The 17,681-nt window shown below is 38.1% G+C and overlaps 1 protein-coding gene across 2 annotated transcripts in view; it reads left to right on the forward strand.

Moving 5' to 3' along the window:
* HHAT (hedgehog acyltransferase) overlaps nucleotides 1-17,681 on the forward strand; it is a 146,857-nt gene that overhangs the window by 67,561 nt on the left and 61,615 nt on the right. For both annotated transcript variants that reach the window (XM_038132249.1, XM_038132250.1), the window contains one exon: nucleotides 5,530-5,731. In XM_038132249.1, the coding sequence (XP_037988177.1) occupies nucleotides 5,530-5,731 (202 nt within the window). The remainder of the gene's footprint in view (nucleotides 1-5,529; nucleotides 5,732-17,681) is intronic.

Genomic DNA, 17,681 nt, shown 5'->3' on the forward strand with positions numbered 1-17,681 from the left:
AAGGTCTCTAAACATCAGGTTAAGCTGGTGAGGTGAGAGAGTCTCTTATAGAGCTTAAAAAGCTTTGCCAACAGCCAGCAAAATTGTTAGACTGTGAGAAATGGAGTTTAATAGAAAAAGACTTAGTCTCCTAATGAAAACTTTGAAAAATGGTATTCCAAATATCTGTGGTTATTTCTTTATTTCAGGTGCAAATATGAGTGGCTCAGCCTTCAAAGTCATATTTATGGGAGATGTTTCTGTGATTTAAAACAAATTATTCCTGTAGGACCCAGTCTTGCAAAGACTTACAGGTGTGTTTTATTTATGCACTCTGCGTAGGTCCATTCAAGTCAGTGTCTGCTTGAAGTGACAAAACAGGAATCATGAGAACTCACCCAGAAGGAAGAATTTGCAGAGCTGTACCTGACATCTTTTCATTATGCAGCAGAAAAAAAGTCAATGATTTAAGGCCACGAAGAGAGTATTAAAAACAAATGAATTAAGGGAGCCCAACACCAGCATAATGCTGCCTGGACAAGATTTTTCACACGTGTCCACAAATGAACGCCCTCCCTGTACAGAGCCTCAAGCGCTTTCTGTTGTAAAGATGCAAGATGAAGACTGCATTATTGCTTTTTAAACTTTTGCTGTGTTGTCTCTGTAATTGCCCATTTCAAAACAGTATGATGGTCACACCGTTAACTCTTGAATGCTTTGAAACTTACAGAGACATTGGAATGTTCCCTGAAATAAAACACAAAATCCTCATATATTAATTGTATTTACTTTGCCATTACAAGCAAATTTACTTTTCCTTTTTTTTTTTTTTTCCCTTTACATTTCACCTCATTCTGGATTAGATGTTCCAAAATCAGTGCCTAAGAGAGGGGAAAAAATAATGTATAGCATGCACCTTGCTGTATGACCTTACTTCAGGAGGAAATTTAGGCACATGTTGAAGAAAGGTCCTGGAAAGATCAGCAGTTAAGCAGGTGCTTTACTTGCGCTTACTTCAAGACATAAATATGTTTAAAATTACATGCATGTGCAAGTAAGAGCAGTATGTGGAGGTCTCAAGGAATAATAGCCCTCCTGAATGATTCTTAACTGATAAAAAAATGCTTCTTTTAGAGGTCTTCTGAAGTCACCAGAATAAAAACTTTGTAATGTAGTGTGTTTTTCAAGGGAATGATTGTCAGATCTCTTATGATTGTTCTGGAGATAACCACTTCAAGAAAACTAACAAAATGGCTATTGGATTTAAAAGGTATTCTATGTAAGTAAATGTCACTTTTAAATACTTCAGCTATTATGTTTGTGTTTGCATTACTGTAGGGATTTAAATGGCACCATTTGCATATTTTATCCAATTCTCTAATGCTCACTTAGTGAATTAAAATTAAGATAAGTTGTGTAAATGAAACAGCTTGCTGGCTGTGGATAAGGTAATTTAAACTGCTGTACCTGGACTAAAAGTAATGGACATTGGGGAAGATAAATACAAAGTATGCTTTGTTTGTGAAAGCAGCATGTTTAATTGCATGTAAGTTTTAGTTTGAAATCAAAAGATAAATAGAAAGATAGAAAACAGAAATATGCTTAAGACTGACATCTTTGCCTTGGGAGGGGAAGGCTAGGAATGTATGTTTAGTCACGTCAGGTATGGGTGTGTGCATGCAAATAATTTTTACTCTGTAACATTGTCTCAATATTTGTATTTATGTGCTTCAAACACATCCCAGATGTTTTGAGATTCTAATGACATGGAGTTCTCTTCCCCCTTCTCTCCATGTTAAATGCATGACTTTTTCTTCTGACAGCATGAAGTACCTTTCCTTGTTGTCCTTAAGGGAGGTCTAGCCAGCCCTAGCCCAGGAATGGTTGGCAAAACCTGGCCTTTGTCTTTTGGCCCCCGAAGTTAATGTTTTATTTTTAAATGCTCACCTAGCCTGCATTTTTTTTGATACTAAGCATTTTCCACAGGTCTATTTAATCTTCTTGTCTGTAATTTTCTTGGATCTTAAGGGGGACCATTGCTGGCCATCCCTTTAACACAACCTGCAGGGACATGACCAATTACTACTCTCAAATATACTTAACATCCTTTTCTCCTTGCAAAATATTTTGCTGCTTTCCTTTATTAGTCCACCTTTGGCTTATTTACCACCAAGTAACTGTTGAGTTTTCTTTTTCTGTATGTTAAGATAAATTTGTTGTATATTGGTGCCACATTTTTCAGCTTTTCTGCCCTCCTTACACATGTAGGATAAATGTGTCATCTGTTCAAGAGCTGTTAAGAAACTCTACTGCAAGGGTGTTCCTTTGAGTTGAGTTAGGCTGTCATGAGTACCTAACTGTCATGAGGCTGTCAGGGATTTTGAACTTCTGTGTGGATTTTCTGTGATTAGAAATGGGAATAATCTTAAAAGCTGCATGGAAGCTTAAAATGAGATATTTATGTAATGCTGTTCTACTTATGGTGTGGCAGGTCAGCATGTTCTACAGCAACCTCTCCATTTGTGTAAACCCTGCGTAAAGTGCAAAGTACAAATACAGTACAAAGGGACTGCAGGGAAAGATTGCAGGTAGATGGAGGTATTGGTAAGAGGAAGAAAAGTTAGGAAGCGTGCAGGTATAAAAGACATCAATTTGTAGTAGCCATTACCCCTTGAACTCTTTCCCTGCCTCCTTCCTTGCCTCCTCACAGATTTTCTTAGCAAAGTGGAGGGCAGCACAACTTTCTGAATGCACTGTAAGAGGTTCCTTTTCTTCCCCACCCCATGGGGAAGGATTAATGAGGGGCTGTGTGGGGGGAAGCTGCTGGACAAGGTTAAACACAACAAATTGTTAGTTACAAAGTGTGTGTTGTGTTACAGATAACACAGAACTAATATATTTCTTCTATCATCTGGCTTAGTAGTACTTTTCCCGGGGTTATTCTCCCTCACACTTAAGTGATTGTGTAGCTTTTTGTAATCAAATGAGTATTCTTCTGTGCAAACACATAGGGGAAGTACAGAGAAATTAGATTCTAAACTACCAGGTTGCTCTAAAATAAGCAAAATGCATCTTTGCAGCAATGAGAGCTCTGGCATGGTTGTTTTGTAAGACAGTTTTGGTTATTGGAGTGTTTTGGTAATCAGAGAGCACAAAGTGCCTGCTCTTGAGCGAGGCTCTGCCCCTGCTGCACGCTGAGTTGCCTGTTGCTTGTAGGCAGGCCTGCCAGTGCAGCAGTGTATGCACATGTACATGGGTATGATGTGCATGGATGATAAGGTAACAAATACTTATTTCCCCTGATGTGTTCTGTGATGTAGCAATGACTTTTTCACAAGATTTTTCTGAGTGAAAAATACAGGAACTTACAGAATTGCTCTTCACTCTGTTCAAGAGAAATGACTCAACATCTATCAATGTTTTATAATCACTGTAAAACTGCCACTGGGAATGCCCTGACAGGGGAAGGCAAGACACAAGATCTGAGAGTGGTTACTGCCCTTGTGACAAGGAATGGCAGCCAGCTGCCTGTCCATTTCCTTATGGCACAAGCAGGGAAGGGGAGAGGCTTTGCTTTCTGCTCTCCATTTCTCCTCTGGGGCAGGGAGGCAGACTCTCCACACTACTGGAGGGGAAGGTCAGAGTGTTAGTAACAATTTTGTTATTCCTTTTGGCTTCTGTCCTTTTCAGACAGGTCTTCAGGTAGTGGATTTTCAGTTGCACATTTGCCATCAGCCTCACTACAGGCTAAAACTTTACTAACCTTTAACATTAATCAGAATTATGAGTTGTTGCTGCTCAATTATCTAGCTGCTGTTGTTCAACACTAAAAATCAGAAAATTGCCTATTTTTCTCTGCACAGTAAGCTGAAAGCCCTTCAGGGGCTTCAACCTAAACCGAGCTACAATTGGAAACAAATGTGTTGATGCTGCTGAGCTCTTCCTGGCAATGCCATTGCCAGTGGAGGCTGCCTGTGCAGCTCTGCTCTCTTTACCCTCTGTGCCACAGCCCTGCAGGACATTCACTGCTTGCAGGCTGCTAAGATAAACCTCTCTGCCATTAGATTAACTGATTGCAATTGCAAGTGTCTCTTCAAACATAGGAAGGGGTGTGAGAAGATAAGCACAACATAAATAGAAACTATTGATCTTAATTTCTATTTATTTTTCATATACTTAGTGAAAAAGCACATATACTCTGAGAAACATGTAATAAGATGTTCCCTGTAACAGATTGAATTAAAAAGGTGTATTGCTGTTAGGCTAAGAAAGCATTTAGAGCATTTGACACTTGTTTTTTTAATGACTTTTTTGTTTACCCTTTAATTATGTTCATCACTGTATTTTACCCCATTATTTATTTTCTTACTTGCTAAGATTAGGAATAAGCAGTGTGTTAATTTCCCTTTTAAATTTTTAAAATAATATTTATCCCCGAATATGAAAACTGGTAAGTAGAGATAGAAATTTCACTGGAGAATAAAAAATCCCTGAATTATCTTAGCAAGTAGGAATAGTCTCAAATATGAGTACAGACTTTCATGCCAAAGCAATGACAGCTGAGGAGAGCTGTCACTGGTGGTTCTCCGACTCCACATCTTGCTGGTACCCATGAGCTGGGTGGTGACTCCTCTGCCTGATGGGCTTCTTCAAAGTGTTGACAGGAATATGCAACTCTTTCAGACAATGTCTGGCTAGTGGGCATGCCTTTATCAGAAAATGATGGGAGTGGATGTAGCTCTTCAGGCTGGAAGTGAAATGACCCACAAAATAGTGTCAGCTTTCAGAATCCCATTGCTTCTGGTATTTTTTTCTGAAGGAGCACTGTTTTCTGGACACTTATAAGCATCAATTAATGACTAAGGTTATGACTTCTGAGTTCAGTTTAAATGCAGAATATAGTTGCATGGAGAGGACTTCATTTAGGTTTCCAGGCTTTTTTTGGCATGAGTCCTCCAAAGGTCATCAGACCGACATGATCCTGAGAGTATAATAGAAGAACCAGATAGGAAGTACTTACAGTTCACATAATTTTTAATGACATATTTTAAGGGAAAGAAATTACTTTTAGTAATAAAGTATGTTTGCATGCATCTACATTTCTGTCATACAGGAAACAGTCTATGGGTTGTGACTGTATGTGACTTCATAGAATGTTTTAAATTTTTTGTTAACAATATTATACTTTCAATTCACATGACAATTAAAGGTAATTTCTGTAGCTGACTTAGAACAGTCCAATTATTAAAAAAATGAATATTTGCTATTTGCAGTTTTGAGAAAGAATATAGTTTGTGCTATATATTTGCCTAATGCAGAGTCCCCAGGATCACAAAATTGTTCTTTTGCCAAATGGTATGTGCACATATTTCATGAAGTGATCTACAGCTTTGCAGAAAATAGGGCAAGCTCTGTAAAAAGAGCATGTCAGGTAGTTTATTCACATTTTTTTTTATGCTACAAATTGACACATTTGTTCTGTGGTGGATGTTTTTCTGAGATTTTGGTGGAATCTCTAACAGCACTGCTTATTTGTCATTACACCTACAGGTACATTTATGTTCCAATGGGAGGATCTCAGTCCAGTTTGCTTCGAACACTATTATCTACAGCCCTCACTTTTGCCTTCGTAAGCTACTGGCATGGAGGACAGAGTTATTTGTGGTACTGGGGCGCACTTAATTGGCTTGGAGTAATTGTGGAGAATGGCACCAAGAGGATACTTTCAATTTCACTTTTTCAAGATTTAATTGTAAGTTGAATCTCTCTCCATGTCATATTCTTGCTTCCTGGCTCCATGCTCATCTGAAGTTGCTGGTTACTAGTTTGGTTTAACCAAGATTAAAAGTCATGGATAACAGATAGAATTAGGATTCCCTTGCCCACCCTCCAGTATCTGATGTAATAATAGTTCATATCCCAAGAATTTTGCAAAGTTGCAGCAAAGCAGATGGTGAAATATGCATGGTCTTAAAAGCTTCCTCTGCAGTCCTAGAGTAAGCAAATGCTTGTCACGTTGTATAGGGATGAACAGAAGCCAGTTTTAACATTTGTATTCTGATTTCACTCAGGATGGCCTTAAAATATTCATCTTCACTAAAATTAGGAGTGTATGTTTCTAACCATGTGTTTCCTGGACAAATGTGTGTGTAGCAGCTGCTTGCATCTGGGAACAAGCTTACACTGGGAAATCTTATACCACTAAAGGGCCAAGTAAAGAAAACATTATTTTGCCTTGAAATCCTCTGATATTTTCATTTTACTTATACTTTTGACCTTCATGCTGTAATTTCCAAAGGACAAAATTGACTTTGATGTGCAATTAGATGCAAAAACCACTATTTTAATTTTGATGATCATTTTAATCTGCAGGTTTGCTCACTACTAAATCCCAAATATTTTAATAACTGTTTGTAAGACTAATTGGTATGTTTTGCTTCCTTACTAGTGATAATTGCACAGAATTCATACTCCTATATATTGTTGTTTTGCTGGAGACTCAGTCTGCAGCTTGATGGAGTCCTGATGCTCAAGGAATGATGTTGGTTGTCCCTTCTACCCATTTCAGTTTTCACTGTTGCGGCATCCTGTGTGTGGCAGCTGATACAGCTCAGTAATTCAGTAGCCAGTGCTGCCTTGTATCACCCAATTGTCCATCACTGCAATTTCAGTGATAGTCTGGAAGCAGATTTTTACTTTCCTAGAGAATGAATTTATCAGATCCATTAATCCTCTCTCTAGGGGGAAACTGAGCTTCACCATCTGACCAACTGCATATGTTTGTCTCTGGACTGCAAGACAACATAGTTTTTCAGGCATCAGCTACAGGAGGAAATCAAAGTGTAGAGGCTCGCTTTTTATATCTGATGTCACTGTATTAGAAATTTTAATAAAACTTCTAGGGAATTAAGTTCTTAAATATCATAGAAATTATAATGATAATGACATTATAAAGGTGAGGTTATATGTGTTGGATTAATTTCTAGCATGTAGTTCTAATTATAGTTAACTGATGCTGGCCTTTGGGTTATTTTTGTATAAATTAAATCCCTAACCAAGTGCATTTTACCCCTTTCCTCCACCTTGTTTTTATCTCTTGTTTTTAAAGGCCTATCCAGTGTCTTCCATATCTACTTTGTTTCTCATTTCTATTTGGAAATATGGTTTTAGACCTTTTTTAGAAGACCCTTTCATATCTTTTCCTGAAACAATTCTGGAGCCAGAATTTTTAATATGCATAGTTTTGGCATCTACATTAGTGCATGAGGCAGATCTCACTGCAGCTATGGCTGAGTTATGATTTGCCTTGTGCCTTGAAGGTTTTTCTATAAGAACATGAGCTATAAACGACTCGTTATTGCTCTCCTCTCACTCTTCTAACTCCCATTTTCCTCTTGAATACTGATACTGGGGGGCAGATGAGTGGTCGGACTCTGTATTTTCCTTATCAAGGGGTTGAATGATAAGGCATTCTTTGAGATGTACCACATTTAAAAGAAATGGAAAATTTCCCAGTGCCCTGTATAAATTTCCTCTTCTCCCTTTTAATCTGTTTCTTGGAAACATTCCTATAATCCTGTCTTGGTGAGGGGTGTGCTGCAAGTCTAATCACAGTAGTGTTGAAGACCCTCTTCTGGGGGATGGGTTTTTCACTTAAATTTCATCTGTTGACAAGCTGAAATCCTTTGCATTCTTGTGCTTCACTCAGTTGCTGTGTTGGCTCTTGAGAGCTATTTTTGAAAAGGAAAGTCTATTTTTGTCTTCAGAATAGCAGATGAGTTTTTGAAAAAAATACAGAGCACAGGTTTATGCTTTTTTTAACCCATTCTATTCAGCAAACCTCCTCATATATTATTCTTAAAGTTGAAAAATATAATTCAGCTGAGCAGGAGGTGCTTAGTAAAAAAAAAATCTAGAGGTATAAGTTTGATTTTAATTTTACTCTGTTTTTAAGATTGAATTGATCACTAAGAGTACCAAGAATGGTATCAAAACTGCCTTCTTTTTTTTTTCCTCACTCAATATTGTTTCAATTCTCTTGCAAAGGGAAGATTAAAAATCAGAAAACAGCATATTCAGCTCTCATCTTTCCCTGAATCCTTGTACTAACTAAATATATATATATATATATATATATATATATATATATATATATATATATATATATAGCCTATATTTATACAGATTTTATGGTAGTTTCAGTCCCAACACTGGCAACCAGCACAATATGGGGAAATCACACTTTTGTAGCAGTCTGACAGGTTTAAAATATTATCTCAGGCATATTGAGCTAGAATGAACAAAGCAGCACTGTCATCATTTTTGAGAAGTAGTCAGCATATAAACAAATACGTACTGAAAACAGTAAATTCCCTGACCCAAAAAATTGGTTCTGGAACTTTTAATTTGAACTGGTTTGAAACTGGTGGCTGGCTTCCTGCGTTCAGCTCTAGAAGAGCTGATGATCTTTCTTACATCCTTTTCAACTTACACTCTTCTGAGCTTTAGTGTTTCTTTAGCTTTTTAGTGTTTAGTGTAAGTTGTGTGAGGAGAAGTTATCTCCATGTCTTTTTTTTCCTTATTGATGACTTGTTAGTTCTCAGTAAATTAGAGCTGAATTAATTAACATTTTCTTTTCAGCAAAATGTTATATATAAAAGAGCAATAAATTCTAGGCTTCCTGAGATAGTGTAGATCTGGGAACTTTATATTAAATGGGAGAAGTTTCATTGTGTTTCTGTCAGATCTTTTTTTCCTTACTGTTTCAGGTGGTATTTAGATCTGTACTGAGCAAGGTAGTGCTTTGCTTCACTGTTTCTATATTAATTTCTTATGGAGGAACAGACTTGAGTAGTAACTCATTTGAAATAAGTGACAGAATTTGTATTTACTTTTAATAAATAATGTGTCTGATTTATGATAGAAAACTTTAATTGCTAACGTTCTCCCAGTGATTTGAAGTTTTTCCTTCTCTTTCCTTAAGGAAAATGATCTATAGAAAAACAGATCTCTAAAAGAATTAGATCTTGGTATAAAATAGATTTAGAATTAGTTAAACCTTAGAGTAGCTGGCAACACCTTTAAATCAATGGATTTTTGAAAAAGAAATATTTATTGATTGTCTAAAAGGAAGATGTAGCAAAGGGAGTGAAGCTGTCAGATTGATAAAATTAATGTTTTAATCTAAATTGAAATAGCAACACTTATCTTTTTGGTTCTTTAGTTAAGTGAAAACATGGTCATTCAGTTTAGTTGCATTTTTTAAATTGAGACATAAAGATCTCTCTTCTCAAAATCATACTATGATGAATTTCTAGTTTAAGATCTTATTTTTAGATTTATATGGTAAGAAACTAAATACACCATAAGCAATTCATTTTGGGAAACCAACTACTTTTACATATGGCATATTTCACATGTTTACTATCCTTGTAAGTGTTTTGGGTTTTTTGTATAGAATACTTTTGTATAGGATAGTATAGAATACTTTGATTTCTACAATTTCATTTATGGCTGCAATGAGGTGCACTAATTAAGTCTATTTCCATTTGCTGTCATTTCCTACCCAGCCCCCCTTTGCAAAAGGGGAAGCATTTTATATGATGTCCATGTTTTTCTTAGTGGTTTAGATTAGACTTCGTTAGTGTGTTAGATTATTATTTACCCCAGAGGAATGAACTCCACACATCTCTGTAGTTAAAAGATCACCATTATTTTGTGCACCCAAGATGGGGTCAATGACAACTGGTATCTTCAGCTTTCCAGAGAGCAGAATTTTAGATGATTTCCATAGTTTGGGTAAGGTGAGGCATTTTTTGTGTGTGTTATTTTTCTTTTTTCTCTGCTTAATTTTGTTTGCCCTGTTTGTTCTGCTAGATGCATTAAAATGTCTACAGTTATTCATAATAAATTATGCATTGTACAGTGATCCTGCAGACAGCTGGTGTGGAGCATGGAAAGGTTCTGACTAGTTAGCCTGACCTCTGGGCTCTGGTTCCAAGGGGAATTAAGCTGATCTAAAAGCTCATTGCTGTTGAAGGGGGAGAGGCTTAATTTCTCTTTCCTCCCTTCCTTGCAGTCTCACCACTTCCTCCTCCTCACGCCTTCCTCCTGGAATCTTTGCTCAGCTGATCTAGCTCTTTATCCCAGCAGAAAGCTCTACTTCCTTGGGTTATTTTATTGCTAGATGCTTTAGCTCATGAAGAGGGATCTGAAAAGCACCCAAAGCAATACAGTGTAAGAGAGGGAGGAGCTCAACTACTTGGAACCTCCCACTTGTAAATGTGCATAGACAGCGTGGGGTAGCAGACTGAACCTCTATTTAAGAGCAGTGAAACAAAGAAGCCAGTTGAGTTCTGCTGCATAAATTACTCAGGCTGTGCTAGGGCACACATTCAGCTGACCAAGATGGATGTGCCTGTGTGTTTCACAACCATGTACATATTCAATGTATGTGTTCCTATATACATTGAAAAATTAGTAATGATTTCCTTTCAATCTTTTTGCAAGTATAACTCACTTTGAACTACCATGAGACAAGTAAAGTTTCCTTCTTCAGTAGAGACAAGATCTGACTAAACATTACAAAGTCATTCAAGGGAGGTTTGTTTGTTGACCACCTTGAAAGATTAAATCTTTAATAAGATCTCTGCAATAAATAAAGACCCTAACAGCTGTTCTTCAGCATGCACTGGGCTTTGATCTTCCTCTTACTTCATTTGGTGGAAAAATCTTATATCTCTCCTATACTATTTTCAAAACAGTCTGGCCTTTTCTTTTTCCCAATAGTTTTGCGTAATTCTTACATATTTTTATTGCAGCATGGTGATTTGGTTAAGTGACAAGCATTACCAATGGTATCTTTTTCATAACATCTTTATGTACTTGCTGTAGAATTGTGTTTGAGTTTGTTGCTTCGCTTTCTAAGAATGAGCAAATTCCCTTAATCAGACTCTTACTCTCTAGTGCAGAATTGGTTTTTGAGACTAGGTACCAACCATAATGTCAAAACCCAGACTAGGGGAAGGGGCTTGGCACTCACTCCCTACTGCCCACCCTGACCTTGAGTTCAGCCATATCATTGCTCTAACCAGAAATCTTTAATATCCAAAGTAGCCATACTCTGACTCAAAATAGGTGGAAACTTGTTCTTCTAGATGTGGACATTAGTCAGGGCAGATTTGTGACTACTGGTCTTTGGTACTTAGAAGCAGCAAGCTGAGTCAAGGTGCTGTTTTGTGCTGAGATGCTGAATGATCATCAACGCTAAATATGGGTTGCCTGATGCATCCTAGTCAGTTCAGGACTTATAGCTTTGCTAACAATAGTTCTGAGTCAAGCAATTCTTGCCATGCAGTTCTTGCCATGCAGTTCTTGCTTTTGCTTGATTTTATTTTCGTCTCTCTTCTCCACCCTTCTGTGGTAAGGTTTCATTTGTCTCAATGGCAGTAAATCCCATAATGTTTTGAGTGCCCTACTAAAAAGTGCTCACACAGTCACACACATTGTGGCACTGGTTTTCTTTGCTGAGGGATCTTCTCATCTCAAACTCAGTAACAAAGACTGAAAATGTAGTAGAGGTACAAGCATATGCCATGTAATACAGAATTCTGTGTGGTGAATGACAAAAATGACTGCACAGATAACATTATATTGCTTTCTAGGTTTTGAGGCTTTTTTTGGTCTAATCTTTGCAAGAAATATTATTTTTGATGCCAGAAGTGGAGAAACTGTTGTGATTTCTCTGATATGATTACTGCTCTGCTCCCGACAGCAGTGTCAGCTGGGAAGCCCCTGGCATAGCTGCTTGGTTGTCATTAAATTAAAAAAAAACAAACCAAAAACCATTTATCCCACCTACCAGCATTATTTACTTCCTCTTCCATTTTGGAGACATTGGGCAATTTTCTGGTGCTATTTCATTAATGCTGTTTGAAAAGCAACTAAATCATGCTACAGTGTGAAAACAAGGCAGAATGATGCTGGTTATGTGCTTCTTTGTTGCTGTTGCATGAATACAGCATCCCTCTGTGGTTTGCCTCAAAAATTAGTCCAGGCGATAGATGTCAGCAATTAGATAAATACGAGTTAAAGTCCTGAGGAGTGATTGCACTCTGGTCTTCCTGCTCTGCCTGGAGCTACAGAACATTGCTGCAGGGAAAGAATGGTCTTTATTTGCTGAGAGTGTTTGTCAAATGTCTCCATAGAGATTATTACTGTGTATTATTTATTTGGTAACAGTCATAAGGGGCAAGATCAAAATTCAATACTAATGATTGGTGAAGTTGGATCCCTTCCCAACTGGCTTACAATTTAAAAGGTAAAAATATTAAAATGTGGATGAGAGGACTGAGAGAATAACATGTGTAGAATGAGAACCCAAAGAACAAAAACAGGGATGTCAAGGACCTGGACACAGAGAAGAGTGCACAAATCTCTCGGTCAGTGAGAGCTGAGACACATTTACACATTACTTGGCTAAATTCCTTGCTTTAAACATAAAACAGAAAAGAGGATGGTGCATTTCAGTGCTGTTCATTTTGCACTTTTCACCAGCTGCCACTTAAAAAAGAATAAATGGGCAGGTTCTTTGAGAGTGTAGAGTTAAATGTAGAAGTACAGAAATTTACTTGTGTGTATGTCAAACTTCCACATATGCATCTGTAAGTGTAGTGGAGACATACGAGTTGGTAGGAGGCTTTCTTCAAACAGAAGGGGGAGTTGGCTGTTTGCTGAGAGATGCTATAAATGTAGATCTTTTGGAAAATCTAAAAATGAAATGGTGCTAGTGCAAGACAGCGTTTTGTTGAGAGAATGTTTAGTAAGACATCAATAGAGAAGATGAGTATCTTCTCAAATACTATATATAGCATTTATTCCTAAATTCAGAATCAAGTTCTATTTGTGAAAATAGATCTTAACTGACAGCTGCTTGATTTTAATTGTGTGGTCCTCTTTTTATAGGAGTTATGTAGGGAATTACAGGTTGTTTGCATCATCTGTCTCTTGGAAAAATGCTGTCAGTTCCTGCTTTTGTGTGTGAACCTTCCAGGAGCTAATTTTTACCTTTGCTTTGTAAGGAAAGTATGTAACTTGAAAAAAAATGGGATATGACCTCAAGCCACAGTTCAGGTTGGGTAGAAGGGAGGGAAAAATTGCAAGCAAAATGAAATGCCAGAAAAATGAAGCAAACTGAAGTAAAGGGGATGTTTCTGAGTTAGAGTTAAGTGAAGAACAGAACAAACAGGAATGATTGCCATGATTACTGAAGGGTACAGTGTATGTTGATGAGGAAGTAAATTTGTTCTTCTACTTAGTGTGGAAGTTATTGGTGGATAAGATCTGGTAGCACATCTTGTTCACTTTCCTTTTGCAGGCCTGTTCTTATCTTGGTGTGTCGCAGCTCTGGGGATTCCACAATTTCTTTTAGATGATTTCATAAATTAGTATTTTGTACATGTGTTCAACTGGAATTCTTTATTTTTGTTGCTCTTCTGTTCTGTGCTGTAGTCTCTACTCTCACTCTCTTGAACATCTGTCCCTCAGCTTCAGAGTGCAGGAATGTTGATACCATACCAATATATACCAATCAATACCATATTGAGATGTCAGCCTCTCATGAGCTGCCTTTCCCTGGCTCCTGTTGATCTTCAAGCATAACTTCTGTTATCATTAATGAGCACGTGTAGTCCCTCCCTTTGTTTCTGCAGTCTCCCAAACGCACTTCTGTCGCTATGACCCATTGCCCGCTGACAATGTGTATTAACAAACATAAGATGCTCCATTGCTTGGACCCAACCCATCTTTATTTCTACTGCTCACTTTAAAAATTAAATAAATTGACATTCTGTTTGGCAGAGCTTTGTCACAATTTTCAGCCTTTCCTCCGTCCCATCTGCTCCCCCAGCTGCTCAGTCACACCCTGCCCTCCATTTTCAGAGTGCCGAACTGCAGATAGATAAAATAGCCGGTAACTGTTAGTCAGGATGTGTTGCCTCCCTTCCCACTGCCCCATCTGCTCCTCGCTCCCTTTCACCCATGCTCCTGGTTTTTTGCCGTCCCGTTATTTTTGGCAAATGGCTGCATTGCGGATGACCCAGATTCAGGATATGTATTGGGGTGTTCACTCTTGCGGTAATGTGGCGATTCCTGGGGTTCAGGGGCATTGAAGAGTTGGCTTGTCATTTACCTGAGCATATTTTCTAAAAGACAGCACTTGAGGAGGGCTGGCACCTTTAAGATTGACTGGGTGGTATCCCTTCTGTTGAAAAGAATGGAAGTTGTGAGGAGGGCTTAATCCTTTAGTTGGAGTACAGTGGAGGGTGAAAACTGAAGCTCAGAAAATTGCACTAGTAAAAAGAACGTGGAGGCTTTTTCTAAGCTCTTTGATGAGACGCATGAGAACACTACCTGTACCCCTTCTGTACTGGGCAGCTTTACTCACTAACAATTTACCCGTCTATCCCCTCCCCCCAAAAGTCCTTGTAAACCCTAAATAACAGACTATTGCAAAGAATGTTTAATTTTGGTTTTGTGACATAAAGATGAGTCAACCTTGCATCAGATTTTAAGCATTGTTTGTCTAATAAAAACCTTGAGGAAATTGAAAGGATGGAGTTGTAGGAAGCACATTTAGTCTCCTCTCATGCACCAGGAGAGGCAATGAAAGATAATGCAGGACTAGGTGTTATTTTCTTGGTAGTTAATTTGCTTTATTTCTTCAACACAATAAATAGTGCAGTTTCTATATCTTATTTGGCTGATAGGTTTGAGTGGGAGAGAATGAAGTCTGTAGAACAGATAGTAATAAAATATTGTATGCTTTTAAAAGAAAAAATCTCTTCTAAAAGTTTGTCTGGGTTGTCTTGATCCTTAAAAAACAAAGGCAGATGAAAATAGAATAATGTAATCTCTAGTTTTGCAGTTTGTAGTATCAAGCATGTTTGATGTCACTCTGGTCATAGTATCTGACAGTCTTCCACAGTGCATATGTTCACATAAGATATAATTATTCTGGTCCTCCAATTTTATCACACGCTCTTATTTTACCATGTGCTTGGATCATCAATTCTCTGGATGGGTAGTTCATAAAGATATAAATGTTGTGAATCTCTGTTTCACTCTATGAAGATAGACTCTTGCTTAAATTGCAGGAAATTTAATTCCTTTACATGGGACTTGTTAAAGTATTTTCAGTATAAGCAAGCTCAGTAACGTCACTGACTTTATGGAGAAGTTTTCTTTAATCTGTCCCAGAACAGCTCTATAAACGAGATGTTTTGCAAGTGCAGCGCACCTAGATGTTTTCCATCTGTGTTTGCCAAGAAGTTACCAGCTAATGTCTGTCAGGGGAGACTGCCTGCCACTTGTCACTGTCATCAAGCTGGGTTTGCAGCATGGTGGAAAACATGTGTCCCTGTTCCTGAGCCCTCCCTAATCCAGTGTGCTGCTTTGGACCTGCTCCCAGACCCAGCCGCTGCATTTGGATTCGGCAGCTCTCTCAGTGACAAGCCTTTGGGATATGCGAAATCACAATGATGCCACCACTTTTGCTAGGAAAGGTTTAAGAGTGGTTGGTGTCGGAAAATGTAGGCTTGCTTCCCTGATAAAATACTGAGGGATCTATTTCTGTAAAAAACTTGAGTGTGATACTGTGTATAGGACTGTCTACCTTTGACTGCTGTACAGAATTCAATTTTAGGTGTCTCCTCAACTTCATAGAATTACAGAATAGTTTGAGTTGGAAGAGACCTTAAAGACCATCTAGTTCCAACCATCTGCCATGGGCAGGGACACTTTCTACTAGCTCAAGTTGCTCAGAGATCCATCCAGCCTGACCTTGAATGCTTCCAGGGATGGGACATCCACAACTTCTCTGGGCAACCAGTGCCTCACTACCCTTACAGTAAAGAATGTTTTTCTAATATCTAATCTAAAGCTATGCACTTTCTGTTTGAAGCCACTCTCTCTTGTCCTGTCACTACCAGCTTCCATCTGGAAGACTGGATTACTTATCCTGGTCAGTCTTCCCCACAGTGCTTTCTCTGTTGTTGGCTAGCTCTCAGAAATAAATGCATTTACCTGGACCCTCAATTTAATTTAATAACCCTCATTCCATACCATTCAGTGCTATCTTTGTGAACAGTCCTGTAAAAATGCAAATTTACTGTCAGTAAATCTAAGTGACACTAGAGAGAAGTTCCTTTAAATTCTGCTCTGCTGCCTGAAGCCACTTCTCCTGCCATGTTTGTGTATTTTGTGCTCATAATGGTGTAATTAACTTGCGTAGCAAATTAAGTCAGTATTTCCTCTCTAACTCAAAATTCCACCATGTCCTTACATTAACTCTTAGTTCTCACCTAAATGATCTATTCTGGTGTGTGTTGTCCTTCATCAGCTTTCTCAAGAGACAACCATTATACAAGCTTCCCATTTCTGGCTTGGTTTTCTCTTAGAGGCTAAATGTGACATGCACGTGTAAGTGGAAATGGATTTAGGAATGGAAATGTTTGGACCATGCAGTTTCTTTTCATGCCTGTCTTCCTTCTGCACTCTCAAATGCATAAGATTTGCTTGTCAAGGTGCCCTACTATGTGATACTACCATTTATTTTTGTAAGATGGCTGCAAAGGCTGCAACACTGGGAGAGCTCTGATGGCAGCCAGTTTTGCTAGAACAAACAATGTGCAGAGGGGAGTTTTTCCCAACATCTGGCAAAAATGTCTGAGGCTGATCTTCATGAACAGCAGGAATGGGTTTGGAATAATAACCTGAACTCCATTCAGTTCCAGGGAAGGTTGCCTGAGCCAATGTTTTACAAGTCACCTTCTATGTCATGCTGCATGCCGTTGGGCTGAGTATCATGATAGTATGTTTTTTGGGGGGTTTTTTTGGTGTAGTTTAAGTGCTACAGTCCATTTATTTCACAATGTATGGGGGAGGTGGGGATGCTGGTGACTACTAAAAGTGAAGTATGGTACAGTATTGGTGTGAGATTATGAGATGGAGCATTGAGGAGGGATGCAAACCAGGGTTTCAGCCAGGCAGCCATGGTTTCATTGTCATTTTAACACAAGATTGCCATTCTATCTTCTGGCTGTATTTCCAACAAGAAAGAGGAGAGAGAAAGAGACAGCAGTAAAATCCAGAGAAACACCACAAATCCATAGCAGTTGTTTATATTGCTGTAATGGAGCATATTGTTAAAAGCATTAAATGGCATAATGAAGAGTTGTGGGTCTGGAGAGTTTTTTAAAGTTTGCTTTGATGTATACAATTCACTGTACATTCACAAAATTTACAAGCTTGTAAATATTTAAATAAAATTGTTGTTATGGGTTATCTAGACCAATGTAATTTCTTTTTCATTGCTAAATAATGCTTTCAATATATTAATTTGAGCACACCTTCTGCTTGGGTACTTTCCCATTTAACTTATTCTAGATGGCTTGAGATGTTTAAGGAAAGTTTTCTTTTTTACTTTTATAGCAGCTGAGTAAAATCTGCATTGACATCAAAGACTGTCAGGAAAATGTTTACTGCATTTTGGATCAATGGCTAGCCAAGCTAATGGAAATTAGCTACAGCAAAACCCAGTGAAGATTCAGTGCTTGTCTAAACTGTGTCTGTCATAAACTGCTCCTTTATACCTTATAAATGGCTAAGGGCTTTTATGGTCTATACTACATTTAACTTGCCTTGTT

This window comes from Motacilla alba, chromosome 3 (assembly GCF_015832195.1).
Source record: "Motacilla alba alba isolate MOTALB_02 chromosome 3, Motacilla_alba_V1.0_pri, whole genome shotgun sequence".
Classification (NCBI taxonomy): Eukaryota; Metazoa; Chordata; class Aves; order Passeriformes; family Motacillidae; genus Motacilla; species Motacilla alba.